This window comes from Notamacropus eugenii, chromosome 2 (genome assembly GCF_028372415.1).
Source record: "Notamacropus eugenii isolate mMacEug1 chromosome 2, mMacEug1.pri_v2, whole genome shotgun sequence".
Taxonomy (NCBI): domain Eukaryota; kingdom Metazoa; phylum Chordata; class Mammalia; order Diprotodontia; family Macropodidae; genus Notamacropus; species Notamacropus eugenii.
In genome coordinates, this window is record NC_092873.1 from 86,596,457 (window position 1) to 86,615,750 (window position 19,294).

The 19,294-nt window shown below is 40.4% G+C and overlaps 1 protein-coding gene across 1 annotated transcript in view; it reads left to right on the forward strand.

Annotated features, from left to right (window-relative positions):
* The window catches only part of LOC140522730 (antigen WC1.1-like), a 98,987-nt gene that overhangs the window by 49,585 nt on the left and 30,108 nt on the right, over positions 1-19,294 (forward strand). Inside the window, exons 11-17 of the mRNA XM_072638030.1 lie at positions 2,184-2,480; positions 4,825-5,133; positions 5,237-5,551; positions 12,247-12,318; positions 12,397-12,711; positions 13,395-13,709; positions 17,248-17,562. Coding sequence (XP_072494131.1) covers positions 2,184-2,480; positions 4,825-5,133; positions 5,237-5,551; positions 12,247-12,318; positions 12,397-12,711; positions 13,395-13,709; positions 17,248-17,562 — 1,938 coding nt within the window. The remainder of the gene's footprint in view (positions 1-2,183; positions 2,481-4,824; positions 5,134-5,236; positions 5,552-12,246; positions 12,319-12,396; positions 12,712-13,394; positions 13,710-17,247; positions 17,563-19,294) is intronic.

Below are 19,294 nucleotides of genomic sequence, written 5' to 3' on the forward strand. Positions count from 1 at the left end.
AGCACAATAGTATTCCATCATAATCACGTGCCACAATTTGTTCAGTCATTTCCCAACTGAGAGGGATACCATCAACTTCTAGTTCTTTACCCAGAATTTTTTTTAAAATGAATTCATTGATGGCCATTCAATTTTTTTTTTTGTGTAATAGGTTATTGAAATATTCTGCTTCCTCTTCTGTTAATCTGGGAAATTCATATTTTTGCAATTATTTATCTATTTCTCTTAGATTGTCTGATTTAATGGCACATAATTAGGTAAATTAGCTCCTAAAATTGCTTTAATTTCCTCTTCATTGACAGTGAATTTAACCTTTTCATTTCTGATACTGGTGATTTGGTTTTCTTCTTTCTTTTTTAAATCAAATTAGCAAATATTTTATCTGTTTTATTGTCCCCAACCTCCCAACGCCATGAAACAAGCTCTTCAATTTATTTGTTTAATTGTTTTCTGACCTTCAATTTTAATTTATCTTTCTTTTGGTTTTCATGATTTCCAATTTAGGGTTTAATTGTGGATTTTAATTTTTTTCTAGGGTTTTTTTTTTTTTTTTGCTTGGCCACTTCATTGATTTCTTCTGTCTCCATTCTGTTGAGGCAAGCCCTTAGGTATATAAAGCTTTGACTGCATCCTTTAAATTTTGATATGTTGTGTCATTGTCACTTTGTTTAATAACATTATTTCCTGTTTCTATTATGTCATGTATTGCTGAGCAAAAAAAAAAAGGTGTACCACATCTAACTTTTCTAAGAGCCTATTCAACTCCTTAACATCTTTCTTGCTTATTGTTTTTTTTGTTTGGATTTATTTAATTCTGAGAGGAAAAAGTTGAAGTCCTCCAATAGCATAGTATTGTCTTTTTCTTTCAATAATTCATTTAACTTTTCTTTTAAGAATTTTAATACTATACCATTTGGTGCATACATGTTTAGTAGTGATATGACTTCAATGTCCATGGTACCTTTTAACTAGATGTACTTTCCTTGCTTATCTCATTTAATTCATCTACTTTTGCTTTTGTTTTGTCTGACATCATGATTACTACCTCCACGTTTTATTTTAATTTAGCTGAAACATAATAGATTATACTCCAGGCTTTCACCTTTACAAAACATGTGTCTCTCGGCTTCATGTGTGTTTTGTGTAAACAACACATTGTAGGATTCTGACTTTTAATCCACTCTGTGATGTGCCTCTTTTTATTATGTGTTTTTTCATTTTCCAACCTATTTCTTTATGTTTAACTCCATGTTAAAGTTGACCTCTGCTCTAAGGGTGTAGGGGACACTATCTGAAACATGTCTCCTCTCCTGGCTTGTACTCTTATCAGTGAGTGACCACAATTACTGTCCTAGAACTCTGACTAAGGTCTAGGTCCCCTGTGGCTGGGAACTGTAATGTGCTCTTCCACCTTGCCCTATGACTGTGATTTGGAATTGAGTATGGGCAATGCAACAGGGTCCTGCACCCAGTGCCAGCAGAGAGTGTCTTGTAGTCTCTTTCTCACCAGTTTTTCAATCCACTTATCATCTGTGTGCTGAGAGATCCTTATAAAATCAGTTGCTTTCAAAAGCTGCTGCGCTGTGTAAGGCCTGATGCTTGCTGCCTTGTGCAAGGGTCTGAGCCTCACTTGAAAGTGTGGCATGCACACAACTGCATTCCTGTCTTGCCCTGAGACAGAACTTTCCTGCCAACATTTTAAGTTGTTTTGGAATAAGATATCGTTTCAGCCAGTGCTTTTTTTGGTTTTCTGCTCTGGAATTTATTATGACGCATTATTTTACAGTTGTTTGGAGGGAAATGAGGGAGAAGTTGGGTGAATCCTTGCTTTTCCTCCACCATCTTGGCTCTGTCTTTCCTAAGGTGACCAATTCATCTTGTGTATTGCATGTTTGTACACAATCATTTTTAAATCAACTACTATGTGCCAGACATCGTAGTAAGCCCTGGCAATGCAAAGAAAGGCAAGAAAGCAGTCTTCACCTTCAAGGAGCTCAAAGTCCAATGAGGGAGACAACATGAGAAAAGCTTTGTACAAACATGATATATTCAAGAAAGAAATTGACTGCTCAACCGTTAAGCCCTGCACGGGTATCTTAGGTCATCTCTGTCTGTACCTGTGCTCTCAGAGATTCCCCACTTGTAAGGTGGGAGCGTAACAGTCGATTGTGCTTCCTTTCTAGACACAGAAGAACTCAGACTCAGTGGAGGAGAGACCCGATGCTCTGGACGAGTGGAGATCTGGCACAGTGGCACCTGGGGGACAGTATGCTATGGTTATTTTAATCAAGCAGGTGCTAATGTGGTTTGTAAGCACCTGGGCTGTGGCTCTACTGCGGAACTGACTGCATTTGGCCCAGGAAAAGGAACCATCTGGGGAATACAATGCAGTGGAAGAGAGTCTTCTCTGTGGGATTGTCCAAGACAGAGGAGGGAGAGTTACTGTACTCATACAGCGGATATTGGTGTCACGTGCTCAGGTGAGTGTGAAGGACATAATACGCGGCCAGTAGTTCTGAGAACAGATACTGATCTGCAGAACATGGCGCTAGAATGTGCATACAAATGGAGTTTCCACAGGTACCATGTGAAGCTGTAATCTGATCCTAGCGTCATAAAATTTTGAACTGCAAGTAAAAATAATGGTCATCATCTATCTTTGCAAAGGAGTAAAGAGAAGTCCAGTGAGGTTATCTGACTGGCACAAGGTTACCAGACAGTCAAGTGTAATTTTCTGGGAAATTTTTGAAGACAGAACTAAAATATCTCTTCTGTCCTCCAGAACTCTCTCCAGGCTTGTACTGGGGAGAGAATATGTAAGGGATTTGGGAACCTTTCCGATCTGCTTGAATAGAATATTTGGGACAGATAACCTCTCTCATCTGGAGCTGTCAATGCTCTAAAAATTGCTGGCTAGACTAGCATCTGGAGACTTCTTTGTCATTTTTCCTCTCCTGACCTAAGCTGGAATTAAATGTCTCACTGTCACTTTTTCTTAGATTTACTCTATAAAGATTTGGTCTGGTGCACTTTTTACATTTCTTTGGAGTTTTTTTTTTTTTTTTTTTAGGGAATTTTATGTGCTAATTCCTGTTGTTCTGTCATCTTGACTCCACCTTCTCAGTTGTACAGTTTTATAATAAGAATAAATATAGACAGAGGGAGATAGAATCTCTATTCTAAGGCAAACAACCCTAGCAAATGAGAGTATACAAATTGTGAGCAGCAGAGATAAGGCTAACTTCAGAGGTTGGGAGAGATTATTGAGAACTGGTGCTTCATGCACTGATGTTAGTCATTTCCTCTGTATATTTCTAACTTCATGTTGCTACTATTCTTCCAGGTGAAGGTGCCTAACACATGTAATCTGCATCAATTACATTCTCATAGTGTAGTCCAGAGAGATTGATTTGGGGCTCCTGCTCTAAGTTCATTATTTTCTTATCATTAAAAATTAGAAGCTTTTCTGTTCCCCTCTAAAGATGGTTCTCTGGCAACAAATAATACCTACTTTGTCCTTACCATAGTCCATCTCCAAATCCACAAAGCTTCTGTGCATCATCATAACCACAAAAAATCTCTGTGGCAAATGTAACAGATGGTACAGTCAAGTATCAAAGTATTGTGGGCTTGTTTCAGATTTACAGATTAAGGAGAATGATTTGTAAAGAGCAAGACTAACAAATCTTAAAAGAAATATTCATCAGCAGAAGTGATTACCTCCTTTCCAAGTCAGCAGAAATGCCACCTGTTTTCTTCTCTCTTTCTTCCTCTTGCTCTCTTTGCACCTCTCTTCTCTCTCTCTCTCCCTCCCACTCTGTCTCTCTCCTTCTCTATCTCTCTCACTGTCTTTATCTCTCACTCTTTTCGTGTGTGTGTGTGTGTGTGTGTGTGTGTGTGTGTGAGTGTATCTGACAGAATAATAATGGCCTGGCACCACAATTCACAAATATATATATATATATATAGTTATATATTATATATATCATATTATATATTATATATATATAAACTGTTAATTATTTCGACTATTGTACTGGTATTTATATTTGAAATATTCAAGTTCTTTTCTTGTCTTCCTCTCTGATTTCTTACTGTGGTGGTGGGGTCACATGGCTCATCACAGTGTTAAAGGAGTATGTGTTAAATGTCCTTATTTCTTAGTGCCTGAGTCCTAGTTCTCAGATGTTCCAAAAGTATCAGGAAATTAACCATGGAAAAATATAGAAATAAAGAATGCAGAATTATGCAAACAATCTTGGACATCCCATCAGCCTTTTTTCAAGAATTCAAGGTAAATGAAACGTAGCCTATTCAGTCCTTTTGCAAATATAGGCTATGTCTCTTATCTGAAAAAAGGAAGAAAACAGATGAGAAAAACCCCAGATAATTAAAAAGATAAGCAAACCTATTTAGAGTAATGAGGTTTTTGGGGCAGAGGAGATGGCTACTTCTCCATTGCTGAGACATGATATGAGTCTAATTTTCCTCCTTGGGTGAGATGCATTCATGGTCTCTGATGCTTCCATATGGCTCTCCTCTGCCTAAAAGAGTAGCAGCATTTCATTTCCCTTCATATGTCAGATATACTTTCCCAAAGAATACCAGGAATGAAGTAGCTTAGTCTTTATTTCAGGTTCAATCAAAGTCAACATGCTTCCAAGGAATATATTGTTATGTGTTCAGTTAAAGAAAGCTCCCCTGCTTCTTCTCCCTTAGGAAAATATCTGAAAGAGTCTCCCAAAATTAATTGTGTTTCTTGCCTCATCAGGAAAATCATTGGCATTCAGTGTGGCCCATTGGAAGTCTTTCTTATCTTTCCAGGATTTGTCAAGCTGGAAGCAGGGGATGGCCCCTGTAATGGGAGGGTAGAAGTCAATTCAGGAAGAACATGGAGCACAGTCTGTCATCGGAATTTTATTCTTTCCACTGCCAAAGTCATCTGTGCTGAGTTAAAGTGTGGGACTGCAGTCGCCATCATGAAAAGAGCTCATTTTGGAAGAGGAAATGGACATATCTATGATAAAGAATTCCATTGTAATGGAAGTGAACCGCTTCTGTCCCTGTGTCCCACAGTACCACATCAACAGGGAAAATGCAGCCATGACATGGATGTTGGAGTCATTTGTTCAAGTAAAAATTTACATAATGCTTTTATCCTGCTCCCATACTGTACTGGATACCGATATTAGAAAATCACAGTTGCTTGTCTATAGCCCTGTCTTCTTCTCCCCAGGGTACACAGACTTTCGTCTGATGGATGGAAGCTCCCAATGTGAAGGAAGAGTGGAGATCCAAGTTTTGGGGACCTGGAGAACTCTCTGTGACTCCCACTGGGACATGGCAGATGCCAACGTTCTCTGCCGTCAGCTCCACTGTGGGGTTGCCATGAAACCTCCTGAAGATGCAAATTTTGACCAAGAAAACGTCCCCATCACAGGGGATACATTTTACTGCACAGGAACTGAGTCTCATTTATGGAATTGTTCTGTGACTATTCTGGGGACTTCTCCATGTTCCACAGGAAAAGTTTCTTCTGTGTTCTGTTCAGGTTAGTGAAGGGAAAACTCTAATTTGTATTTGCTTTATATATCTTATCATTCATTCAGGACTCTTCTTTGGGAATTTGCAGGTAGGGAAGCTATATTCTGGTCCATCAACTACTTTACAGGAAAGTGTAGACTTATACTAATGCTAATACTAGTAGTGAACAGGGATATCTGGCTTTGGACATTGGTAGGAAAGACCAAGACCAAGCCATCTTAGACAGGAAGGATTAGGAAATGTCTAAATTCACATGAAGTTTGTTTACCCAGGTTGTAAAATCATCCTACAAGGAAAGAATAGATTAGAGAAGATCAAAGATACTGGGATACTACTCAATATTAGGTGAACTATGTTATAATAATATAAGAATAAAATTCCATAAAATAAAATGAAATAAAATTTTTCCCTTGAAAATTGCCACTCTTGCCTCAGAGGACCATTTATAAAAGATGTCTTCAGTGGTGGAAATTGATTTCGTGAGGTCAGACTTGGTGAAACCTGGAGAAAAGAGAGATCTTAGTCAGAAAGTAACAGAGAACCTTAGCTAGAAGTTTCGGGTCTCTCTGCTTTTCAGGTCTCTCTGCTTTCCAGGTCTCACTAATTTCATCTCATGAAATCAATTTGCACCAATGAAGACATTCTTATGAAAATAGACACTTGAGCCAAAGATCACACAATTTTACCTCTCTGCATATTTGTTAGAGTTAGTAGGAGTGAATGAGGGTAAAAACTTTGCATCAGATGTACAAATAAGTCAGGGTCCCTTTGTAAAGTGTCAAGTCAGAACTCAGAGGAGCAGAACTCTGCAAGGAAAAGAAAGTATCCATTGGATCAGTGCAGGTCAGCCAGAGAGTGTGGAGAAAACTTGAGGGAAGAGAGAGTGAAGTGCATGAATGATGAAATACCTGAGGAAGCAAAGGTTCTAGTTCCCAAGGTTATCAATTGATTAAACAATACATGACAATTGCTAAATAAATCAGGACCCAAGATCTTTCTCATCTTGGCAGTAAGAATATGGGTGAGACAGAGTTTTATTCATTAACAGCAATGAAATGACACTAAATAATTAAAAAGAAACAGTTAGTAGGGATACAGAATTTGGTTATTTGATTTCTAATTGGAAGCGAGATTAGGGGCTTTCCAAGTTGGGAAGGGGAGAACAAATAGGTTCAATCCCTTGAAATCAGAAAAAGAGGTGTCCTACCTCCCTCTCCCAACGTGTCTGCATTCAATTGAAGAACTTGTAAACAGTAATTATTGAATAGTACTGTGCCAGAGAAACATATAGGTTGCTTGTCAGAAAATTCTTTGCCCCAGTCTCTGAATCTGACTGGGTTTTTAGTCAGCCTAATCTCGGTCCTTAGTTAAGCATCAGGTAGAGGTGGTCCAGGTCCTAGCCATGGATGAGGTTCAAAAGATGCAATGAAGTTTTCTCCCAATTCCCTTCATTGAATAAAATTTTCTCACAACTTAGGAATTGGACTAGACTCATAAATGAATAGAAGGAGAATCTAGCTAGTTCTAGAACTGAATCACAAGTGAGAATCAGTGTAGTTCACTCAATTCCACTACCACTTGTTATTCTAAAACCCTCAGTAGGAAAGTCACATAGAGGAGGTGAGAAATTTAGAAACAGGTTGGAGTTAGAGCATACTCCTATCACTTGTGCTACATCAGCATCATCTTGACAATTTCCAGTGACATGTAAAAGAGCAGAGTTTCTGCTTTTATGTTTTCTTTTTCCTTAGTTTCTTAGGAAAATCAATCTTCTAGCACTTATTAGGTGCCTATTATTTGAAAAGCTCAACCATTTCTCTGTTGAGCTAGGAGAAGAAGGTAGTCTAAGAGAGATATTTGTCTCTCTATTGCAGAGACTCTTGACTTTCCTTGGGCTATCATCTCCTTTTGTGTAACCTTGGAACTATTTCTGAGAATAATGCTTTTAACTGATCACCCCCTTCAAATAACGTCAGAATAATCAGAAGTTCAGCTGAATCTGGTAATGACCCATAGATTAACAATATTTAGGGGAACAGATAAAAATAATTGTAGCATGGTACCCCTCCTCTCTGAGGAGAGTAGAGTAGAGTCTGGTCCCAACCCCCAGCTTCCAATCCTGGTGGGAATTAAAGTCTCCCTTGCAGAAGGGGAGGTGGAGAAGCTAGGTAGAGTGGCAGCTACATTGGAAAGTGGAGAGAGTAGAGGGTGAGGAGTTAGGAAGACCTGAGTTAAAGTTTGACCTCAGACTAGTTACTTCTCCCTGACCAAGTCATTTAACCTTGTTTGGTTCAGTTTCCTCCTCTGTAAAATGATCTAGACAAGGAAATGGCAAATCCCTCCAGTATTTTTGCCAACAAAACCCCACAAAGGGGTCAGGAAGAGTTGGCCGTGACTGAAATAAGTGAACTGCAACAAGAGGAGGACAGGAGAGCTTGAGATGTCTATTCTTTCTCACTCTGAGCCACAGAATGACACCTCCAAGCTTCATATGAAAGTGACAAACTTTCATGCACATGAGGCCTCACCACATACACACCTCTTTACACATAGGTGCTTGCTACAGGTAGGGTTCTCCTTGCTCAAATAAGAGACCAAGTATCTTGAAATATAGTTATCAATATATTTTTTAAAAAATAATGTTTTATGAGGCAGAGCAAAGATGGTAGAGTGAAGGCAACGATTTCCTTGATCTCACCTGCAAAACCCCCCAAATACCTATAAAAATTCTGGAGCAGTAGAACTCACAGAATGATAGTGTTGAAACAATTTCTAGTTCAGCACATCCCAGAAGGTCAACAGAAAGCATCAATCATGCTGGACTGGGAGCAGAGTACAGTCCAGTTTGAGTCATGCTGACTGCACAGGCTGGACTTGAGCAGGTCTCAGAGCACTGAATCACAGGAAGCTGTGTTGATTTCCAGACTTCTAGACCACAAAATGCTGAGGAAAAGAAGGTCAGCAGAGAAAACCTGTGTGGGAGAGTGGTGTGGTCCAGCCAAGGCCTGTGTGATGGACGGGGATGGGGAGCCAGAAGTAGCTACAGCAGGCAGTCACAGCAGCAGCAGTGGCAGTGGCAGAGGTGGTGGTGGTGGCAGAAGCAGAGCCACCTCATTGTGGGGTTCTGAGCATGCAGATTGGGGTGGGATCTAGTAGCTTACAGTAGCCCCCCCACTTCACCTAGAAGCAGAGAACTACCTTGACAAAGAGCTCAAAAGTTAAATAATTGACTGGGAAAATGAGCAAAAACTGGAAAAAAATCAGACTCTAGACTGTTACTTTGGTGAAAAGAAAGATGAAAACATACAAACAGAAGAAAACAAAAATCAAAGTTCCTCCCTCCAAAGTCTCCAAGAAAAATACTAGTTGATCTCAGGCCATGGAAGAGTTCAAAAATATTTTGAAAATCAAGTAAGAGAAGTAGAGGAAAAATTGGGAAGAGAAATGAGAGTGATGAGTAAAAATCATGAAAAATGAGTCAATAGATTGCTAAAGGAGACCCCTCCCCAAATGCTGAAAAAAATACCACCTTTAAATTAAATAGACCAACCCAAATGGCAAAATAGATAAAACAAACTCATGAGTAGAAGAATGCCTTAAAAAGCTAAATTGGCCAAGTGTTTCCACTTTTCAGTAGGTCTAAAAGTTCACTGAAGAAAATAATTATTTCAAAATTTACAGTGGAATAGATGGAAGCTTATGACTTTATGAAAAATCAAGAAATTATAAAACAAAACCAAAAGAATGAAAAAATAGAAGACAATGGGGTATATATCATTGGAAAAACAATTGACCTCGAAAATAGGTCCAGGAGAGACAATTTAGAAATTCTTGGACTACTTGAAATCCATGATCAAAAAAAGAACATCGGGTAGCAGAGCAAAGATGGCATCGTAGAAAAATACACATACTCTAGTTCTTCCCCCACAGCCCATAAAATACCTGTAAAAAATGACTGTCAGCAAATTATAGAACAGCAGAAACCACAGAACGATGGACTGAAAGAGATTTCCAGCCCAAGGTAGCCTGGAAGGCTGACAGGAAAGGTCTATTGTGAAGGTGAGGAATGGAGCCCAGAGCAGCCTTGGCTGGGTGGCACAGGGAGGAACAGAACAGGCCTTGGAGTGGAATCCCCAGCAGGAACAGTGGCTCTCAGATCCCCCAACCCACAAACGCCAAAAGTTTCAAAGGTCAGTGAGAAAGCTTTTTCACCTGGGTGACAAAGGAGCAGGGTCCTCCCTTAGCCCTGATTCCAGGTGGCAGTGGTGAGGTGGTGGCAGCAGTAAGTCCATTTGTGGAGGTCTCAACCTAAAGCCCCTGGGGGAACTGAACAGCTGATCTGAACCACAGCCCTGAGTGGTGGCCCTATACTCTGCCTAAAGCCCCTGGGGGAATTGAGCAGCTGATCTCAATCTCAGCCAGTAGCTCAACCCAGGAGTGACGAGGAGCACTGGTCTGGTGGAGCTGGAGGCTGAAGAGAGAGAGAATTCTACTACTCACAGAATCAGGGCAGAAAAGTTTTTGGTTGCTCCCAGTCCAGTGTGCAGGCCAGGAGAGGAGTAAACTCCTCTCCCTTGATTGTGCCACCTTGGAGGAACTGAGAACTTACATGTCCCCAGAGTATACCCTCCTCTTGACAAAGGATTCAAAAGTAGAAAAAGACTCTAGGCATCATCTTTCAAAAAATTATCAAGGAAAACTGCTCTGATATTCTAGAACCTGAAGATAAAATAGATATTGAAAGAATCCACTGATTGCCTCCTGAAAGAGATCCCAAAAGGAAATCTCCTTGGAATATTGTAGCCAAATTCCAGAGTTCCCAGGTCAAGGAGAAAATATTGCAAGCAGCCAAAAATAAACAATTTAAGTATTGTGGAAACACGATCAGGATAACACAGGATTTAGTAGCTTTTACACTAAAGGATTGGAGGTCTTGGAATATGATATTCCAGAGATCAAAGGAGCTAGGATTAAAACCAAGAATCCCCTATCCAGCAAAACTGAGTATCATACTTCAGGGAAAAAATGAAATTCCAATGAAATAGAGGACTTTCAATCATTCTTGATGAAGAAACCAGAACTGAATAGAAAATTTGACTTTTCGATACAAGAGTCAAGAGAAGCATTGAAAGGTAAACAGGAAAGAGAAATCACAAAGGACTTGCATGAACTGTCTGCATTCCTGCCTGGAAAGATAATATTTGTAACCCTTGAGACTTTTCTCAGTATAAGTATAATTGGAGGAATTATATGCATATAGACAGAGGGCACAGTGTGAGTCGAATAGGTAGGGATGATATCTTAAAATATAAAAGTAAGGGGTGAAAGAGGAATATTTTGGGAGGAGAAAGGGAGAAATAGAATGGGACCAATTATCTCACTCAAAAAAAGGCAAGAAAAAGCTTTTCCAGTGGAGGGAGGAGGAGGTGAGAGGGAAAGATTGAATCTTACTCTCATCAGATTTGCCTTAAGGAGGGAATGACATGCATGCTTAATTTGATATGAAAATATCCAAATATCTTACCCTACAGGAAAGTAGGAGGAAAAGGGATAAGGGGCATGATCAAAAGGAGGGTAAGTGAGAGGAGGGGGTAATTAGGAGCAAACACTTTTGAGGAGGGACAGGGTCAAAAGAGAGAATAGAAAAAATGGGAGGCAGAATAGGATGAAGGGAAATATAGTCTTTCACAGCATGATTGTTGTGAAGGTGAATTGCCTGACTGCATATATATGACCTATACTGAATAGCTTGTCTTCTCATGAGGGGTGGATGGGGAGGGAGGAAGGGAGAGAAGTTGACACTCAAAGTATTAAAAGCAGTTGTTAAAAATGATTTTACATGCCACTGGGAAATAAAACATACTGGCAATGAGATATAGAAATCTATCTTGCCTTAAAAAATAGAGGGGAAGGGGATAAGAGAAAGGGGCTGTGGCAGAAAGGAGGGCAGATTGGAGGAAGGGGTAATCAGAGTATACACTGTCTTGGAGTGGGGGGAGTGGAGAAAGGTGAAGAAAATTTGGAACTCTAAACCTTATGGGAGTGAATGTTGAAAAGTAAGTGAATAAACTAAATTATTGAAAATAATACTTTCTTTTTTCATATTTATGTGTAAAGATAATTTTTAACATTCAATTAAAAAAAGTTTTAGTGCCAAATTTTCTCCCTCTCTCCTCCCTCAATTCCCCTCACCCTAAGCCATGTTTATCACTATGTTTTAAAACAAATTCATATACTGCAAGTAAACACCTCCTGATTTAGTATTTAGACATAGGATGGTGGTATGGTAGGGGGAAGTTACCTTGTGTAGCTCCTAGGTGTTGGACCTAGCATAGGGTGAGCAAAGCCTGAGAAAGGATGTTCAGCTACAAGTACTGCAATTTTTCTGTCGGTAGCTCTTCTTCATCCAAGGTCACAGACTTTTTAGGAAACTTTGTATATGGAGGGTATGTTTGCAACTTTAGGAGTGGAACAGTAGAACTGTCAATGAGAGCAATTCTGTTTGATTAGGTGGAGCCAAAACATGCCTACTTAAACTGGAAAATCCCTTTGTCCCTCCCTCACAACCTGTCTTCTCTCCAATTTGCTGACCCTTTCCTTCCCGCATTCAGTGCCTTACCTGAAGATACATATTTACTTTACTTATCCCCTCCTGGTTTAAAATGTCCACCCCTGGGTTTGAGCTGTGTTTGCTTTTTGCAGGAAACCAGACGCAGTCCCTCACATTCAAGAATACACAGTCTGACCAGGAAAATGCACCTGTTCTATTTTCAGGTAAGACATTTGGACAATGTAAGTAAATGTTTCTCTTTCCTTGGAAAAACAGACAATTAATCTCATTTTTTCCTGTAGAAAATGGACAGCTTCGTCTATTAAATGGAAGAGGTCCCTGCTCTGGAAGAGTTGAAGTCCATTACAATGGGACCTGGGGAACCATCTGTGATGATTCTTGGGACCTGAATGATGCCCATGTGGTGTGCAGGCAGCTGGGCTGTGGAGTGGCCCTCGAAGTCATGGTCTCTGCTTATTTTGGAGAAGGATCAGGGCCCATCTGGTTGGATGAGCTTAGCTGCTTTGGAAATGAATCCCATCTAGGGGAGTGCCCTTCCCTCCACTGGGGTCAGCATGATTGTAGACACAAAGAGGATGTGGGAGTCCTCTGCTCAGGTTTGGATCACACACAACCCACTAACACTGAGGGTCTTATGGAGCCCTGAAGCTGTGGGGCTTAGTTACCTGAGGGAGAAGGAACTGATTCAGACAGGGAGGAGGACTTCCTGCCCCAAGCAGAGCTCTCCCTAGAGTTCAGTTTCAGGATAAGGCCTATTCTCTGAAGGGGGATTTTATTTATTTCCTACAATTTTACAGTTAGGTCTCCTCCTTTAGGAAGATGTGTGTGTGTGTGTGTGTGTGTGTGTGTGTGTGTGTGTGTGTGTATGTATGTATATATACATATACATACATACATATATATTTAGATACAAACGTGTGTATTCCTTATACTTTAATGTTCTACTAGAATGCTATTCACAGAACAGGTATACAAAATGTTTCTAGTGATTTGATTTACTTTAGTGGTTCAAAGATACAGACAGATTTTGAAACTGTGAAACTCAGTAGTGAAATCACAGTAGAAGTATTCCTGTCTTTATCAGTGTGGAAGACACGACAGAGAGATAGGCATAGAAATGTAGTGGAAGTAATTCTGGAAATAGAAGGTCTGTGTCTGTCTAGTGGAGAGTTCCCAGCAGAGTCGGAGAATCTAATACAATTTCCAAAGGGACAAGACCGAGAGACTATGAGAACAAATGCCCCTCTTAATTGTGCCATACCTTCCTCTCCATTTACAGAATCCTTGGATCTCAGGCTAGTGAGTCAGGAGTATAAGTGCTCTGGATGGCTAGAGATTTTCTACAATGGAACATGGGGTCGTGTTTGCTCCAACTCCATGGACGGCAATACCCTATCAGTGATTTGCAGACACTTGAGTTGTGGTGCCAAGGGGTATATTGAAACACTGTTGAGCCCCACAAAAAGTTTGTTGCCCCGGTGGATAGATAAAATCAACTGCCAAGGCCAAGAATCCTTTCTCTGGCACTGTCCTTCTCAATATTGGGACCTAAATTCTTGCCAGCCGGAAGAAGAAACCCATGTTATATGTGAAGGTAACTACATCTGTCTCTTTTTTTTGACTCCTTTTTAATGGAATTTTTTTTAGTCCAAGTGAATTCAATTTGTGTACAACATCATGACCCCAATTTATTTAATCTGTCCAAGTATATGGTGGAAGAGACCTAGGTTGGTAAGAGTTATGTGACAAAGACTTCAAATTTTTTATTTTAGTTAACTAAAACATTAATGAGAAAAAGTTCTGAGTCAGTCTTTCTTCCACAATTCCTGTCCTTATAACTAGAAATTAAATATTCCCTCAAACACCCTAACTTTTCAGTTCTTCACTCTATTCATTTCCAAGGGCCTCCATCCTCCTCAGAGACACAAAAAGTTGGCCATACTCTTGATCTTGCTGTCACCTACAAGAGTTCCACTTACATATTTGTGAACTCTGATTCCTTTATTTGATCATAATTGATGGTCATTACTCCTGTCCCTCTTCCTTGCAACCCCCAAACTCTGTTCTTCATCCTCACCATGATTTCCACTTCTCAGTTGTAACCAAGGTTATCCTACCTGCACTGGTTAACCTCTCTTCCTTGATTCCTTGGTGAACTAATTCATTTATCTTTTCCATCCTCTTCTGTTTAGTCCCTCATTCTCTAAAACTATCTCTAAACTTGCCCTTCCAAGAGTCAGTCCTAGTTGATTACCACCACCCACTGCTTTTGCTCTTACTCAGGGAATTCTGAAACAAGTTGGATAAAATCACGAAACCATGCTGAGTTCTTCACAATATGTTACACAATATTAACTGGGCTCTCACTACAGCAAGTAAATCTTTTTATGCCTTCCCAATTGATTCCCTAGCCCCCTATCCACAGTGGCTTTTTCAGACTTTTTCATCCCTCCTCAAACTTCCTCCTCCCTCATCCTTGTCTCATATTTCACCACAAAAATTGAAGTCCTCCTTCAAGAACTCCCTATTCATCCCTCCACCTGTCATATCATCCTGATTCTTCCTGTCCCTTTCTCTTCCTTCACTCCTGCCTCACCTAAAGAAATGACCCACCTTCTTGCCAAGGCAATTCTTGTCTGCTAACTACTTCCCTACCTCATGCAAATATCCCCATCTCCCTAATATTTGAAAAAAAAAAATCTCTCATGTAATCCACCCTCGGTTTCATTCTAAATTATCCCTCCCTGTGGTGGCTAAAAGCATTGTGAAGGCTATCTGCCAAATTCCTTTTGTCTGACTCTCATTTTAAATGTGCAGTGTGACTGCACGCTTCATCATTTAACTGAACCAGCTGTTTCCAACATAATCAACCATCCCTTAATTACCAAATCTAATGGACTTTCCACCCTCTCTGTAACCACTGACACTCAAATGCTACCTCCCCCTTGATATTCTCTTTTCTCTAGAATTTCATGATATTGCTATTTCCTGGTTCTTCTCCCACTTGTCTGGCATCTCTTCCTCAATCTCCTCAGGTCACCCCCACTAATCAGTATTGTTCTTCCAAAGATATGTCCTCGGGTCTCTTCTATTCACACTCAATAGCATCTCATTTGTTGATCTCATCAGGTCCACTGTACACAATAGAACCTCTATGCGCATAATTCTCAGATCTACTTCCCTAACCCTATGCTTTGTCCTGACCTCCAGCCTCACATTTCTTATTGAACATCTTGAACTAGATGTTTTACAGACATCTTAAATTTTATATGTCTCAAACTGGACTTATTTCTCCCTAAACTTTTCTTCCTTGTAACTTCCCTATTACTGTGGAGGAAACCTCCAGCCTCATCTAGTCCAACTGCCATCCTCAACTCTTCTCTCTCTTTTACCTTATCATATACAATCGGTTGCCAAATCCTGTTGTTGCTCTTTTTGTACCATCTCTCATCCACACCCCCTTTTTCTTTATGACACTGCTGCCACATTGGTCCAGGCCCACTCTGGGTATTTGGAAGAGCCTTCTGGTTGGTTGCTCTGTCTCTCTTCCAGTTCATCTTCCACTCAACTGTTACATTCACCTTCCTAAAGCACAAGTCTGACTGTGTTGCCTCCCCATTCCCAAACAATTAGCTGCTCCTTGTTCCCTGGATGTAATATTGAATCCTCTCATTCAAACACCTTCTTATCCTAGACCCCCCCTACCTTTCTAGTCTTATAACAATTTACTTCCCTCACCGTCAGTTCAATGACATTAATCTCTGCTGTTCTTTGTACAAGACACTCTATCTCCTGATTGTGCAGTTTCACTGTTTCTCCCGAAGTCTATTATTCTCTCCTTCCTCAACTCTATCTCTTGCCTTCCTTGACTTCGTTGCTGTGGTTGCTGTAGTTGTTCAGTTATTTCAATCATACCCAAGTCTCCATGACCAATTTTGGAGTTTTCTTGTCAAAGAGTTTTTGCCATTTCTTTCTCCAGCTCATTTTACAGATGAGGAAACTGAGGCAAACTGGGTTTACGGACTGGATAGGGTCACATAGTTGGTAAGTGTCAGAAGCCAGATTTGAACTCAGGAAGATAAGTTTTTCATGATTCCAGACCCAGAACCTTGTCCCTTGTAACATCTAGCTGCCTCATTCAGGTCCCAGTTAAAGTACTACCTTCCACACAGAAACCTTTTATTATCTCCCTTTAATGCTAGTGCTGTCCATCTATTGATATTTGCCATTTCTCCTGTATTTATCATGTTTACAGAAAGATATTGTCTCATTTTCTCCCCCAAAGAGACTTTGAGATCCTTGAAGTCAGGGAATGCTTTTATGCCTTTCTTTGTGTCAGCAGGGCCTGGCACAGAGTGGTTACTTAAAAAATGGTTATTCACTGGTTTTCTTTGAATTTTGCTCTTCTCAAACCCTGAAGTACTCATTTAGACCAGAGAACTGAACCACCTATTTCTCTAAGCAGTTTGATTAGATCTGACCAAAATTCATTTACCTCTCATCCTATAGTCTTCAAAATATCTTGGCAACCTGACCCATTTTTTCCCTTCCCTTCTATTATAAAAAGAAGCATGTCCCTTTTAATCCCTATGGCTCCTCCTTCTTTCTGTATCTTTTGTCAGTCTCTGCCTTGTCTAACAGGCTGCCTCGCGTTGCCCCAGACTTCTTCAGTCTTTCTATGGGCTACTTGTATCTGTTTCCTTATAGAGTTTCTTTTTTTGCATTCATGTCCTTTTGTCTAATTACATTCTGAACTCCCTAAAGGCAGGAACTTATTATTTTCTATTTATATATGTTTTTTGAATCAGTTGATATCTCATTGTATGAATTCAACAAATCACTGAATATGATAATGGTAAAGATGGTGCTGTTCTGTATTTTAGAAGTAAATTAAGCGATCTTTGGGAATCCTGTCCTGAAACAGGAAAACCTAGTTCCCAAATAACATTTTATGGTTATCATTAATGCAGCCCTTTCCCAATGTCTTCTCTCTGCAGCAAGGAAGGTCATTGACTGTCCAACCTCTGGTCCCTGCACAGGTATTTCACTTTCTCTCTCTATGTACCTGGGACTCTCAGATGCTCCTCACTTCCAAATTGGAAGTGTAACAGGGGATTCTGCTTCCTTTCCAGACAAAGACAAACTCCGACTCATTGGAGGAGAGACCCCATGCTCTGGACGAGTGGAGATCTGGCACAATGGCTCCTGGGGGACAGTATGTGATGACTCATGGGACCTAGCAGATGTTAATGTGGTTTGTCAGCAGCTGGGCTGTGGCTCTGCTCTGGCTGGCCTGGAATGGCCTTCATTTAGTCCAGGAAGTGGGAGCATCTGGTTGGATGACGTGCAATGCAAAGGGATAGAGTCCTCTCTGTGGGATTGCCCTGCAAGTCCCTGGGGGCAGAATGACTGTAAGCATGAGGAGGACGCTGGTGTCATGTGCTCAGGTGAGTGTGAAGGATATTGGTTGGATCTGGGAGCTCTGAGAACAGATACTGAGCTGGAGGACACGGGACTAGAATGTGCATCTAGAAGGAACTTCCACAGTTTTGTCTCTGGTACCAGGGGAGGCTGTAACTTGATCCTGGGGTCATAGAATTTAGAACAGAAAGTATAATTAATAGATATCCTTCTCACCTCTTTGCTTTGCTTAGGAGGAAATAGGTGTTCAGTGGGAGTCATGTGATTGCCATAAGGTCACACAGGCTAGGAAATATAATTTGCTGGAAAATTTTGAACATATGTCATGTGACTCCTTAATTTACAATCCCTCTTCTGTCCTCCAACTCTCTCCCTAAGCTCATTTTGGGGGAATATAGGTAGAGAATTTGGGTACCTTCCTGCCTGTTTGAGTAGCATATCTTGATCAGATATTCAAATGACAGAGAACTCAGGCAGAATTCAGAGCCAACATTCCCAGTTTGATCTCTACTCAAATTTCCAATTGTTTTTTTTCCTTCCAGTAAAAAGTACTGTATGATGTTACCAGGTCATTCATTTGTGTCCAGTTCTTCATGAGTCCATGAACTATTTCCATGGGGTTTTCTTGGGAAAGTTACTGGAGTATTTTGCCATTTTCTTTTCCCGTGTGTGCTCATTTTACAGACGAGGAATTGAGGCAAATGAAAGATAAGTGACTTTCCCAGGGTAACACAGCTATTGTCTGAGCCTGTCTATGAACTCATATCCTCCTTTTCTTCTAGGCCCAGGGCTCTATCCATTGCTCCACCTGGTAACTCTTTGGTATCCTCAAAGGATGATTTTCAGGCACCCTGACCCTCAGCTCTAGGCCACATCAGAGTAGGTCAAAACCAATCAATCCACAAGGATTTATTAGTGAGTGCTTACACTATGCCATACCCTGTCCTAAGCCCTAGCAATAGAATAGCCAAAATATTTCCTTCCTTCAAGCAGCTTTACACAATAAAGGAGGAAAAACCTTATAAATCTCTAGAAGGTGCATATAGAGTAGAATGAAGGTAACCTAGAAAGGAAAGCTTAAGCATCTGGCACATCTCAAGGAAGCTTCCTTTAATAGGAAATAAGTGAGGTGAGTCTTGAAGGAAACTAAGCACATCAAGAGATGGAGATGAGAAGGGTGAGCACTCCATGTAAGGAGAGCCAGAAAGTCAATATGCAGGTGCAGAGATAGAATATCACATATAAAGAACAGGGAGTGAACATGTATTGTCAACTAGTAGAGTATGTGGAGAAGAGGAATGTATAAGAATTGTGGAAAGGCACAATGAGTCCCAGTTGTGAAGACCTGTGAAGAACAGAGTTCTTTTGGATTCTGAAGGTAACAGGGAATTACAAGATTTTATTGAACATGTGCATGATGTTGGCAACCAGGTAGCACAGGTCTGGAATCAGGAGGACTCCTCTTCTTGAAGTTTGTATCTGTTCTGGGAAGTTTACTAGCTATGTGACCCTGGACAAGTCACTTTAACAATGTTTGCCTCAGTTCTTCAACTCTCACATGAGTAGAGATAGAAATGACAAACTACTTCAGCATCTCTGCCAAGAGAAACGCAAATGGCATCACAGAGAATCAGAGATGACTAAAAATTGATTCAGCAGCAACAAAAGTCACGTGACCCAAAATGCTTTCTCGTTCATCGGGGTGCACCTATGGTCTTGAGGCCACATTTTCTAGGTCCTTACTTATGGCCTTTTGAC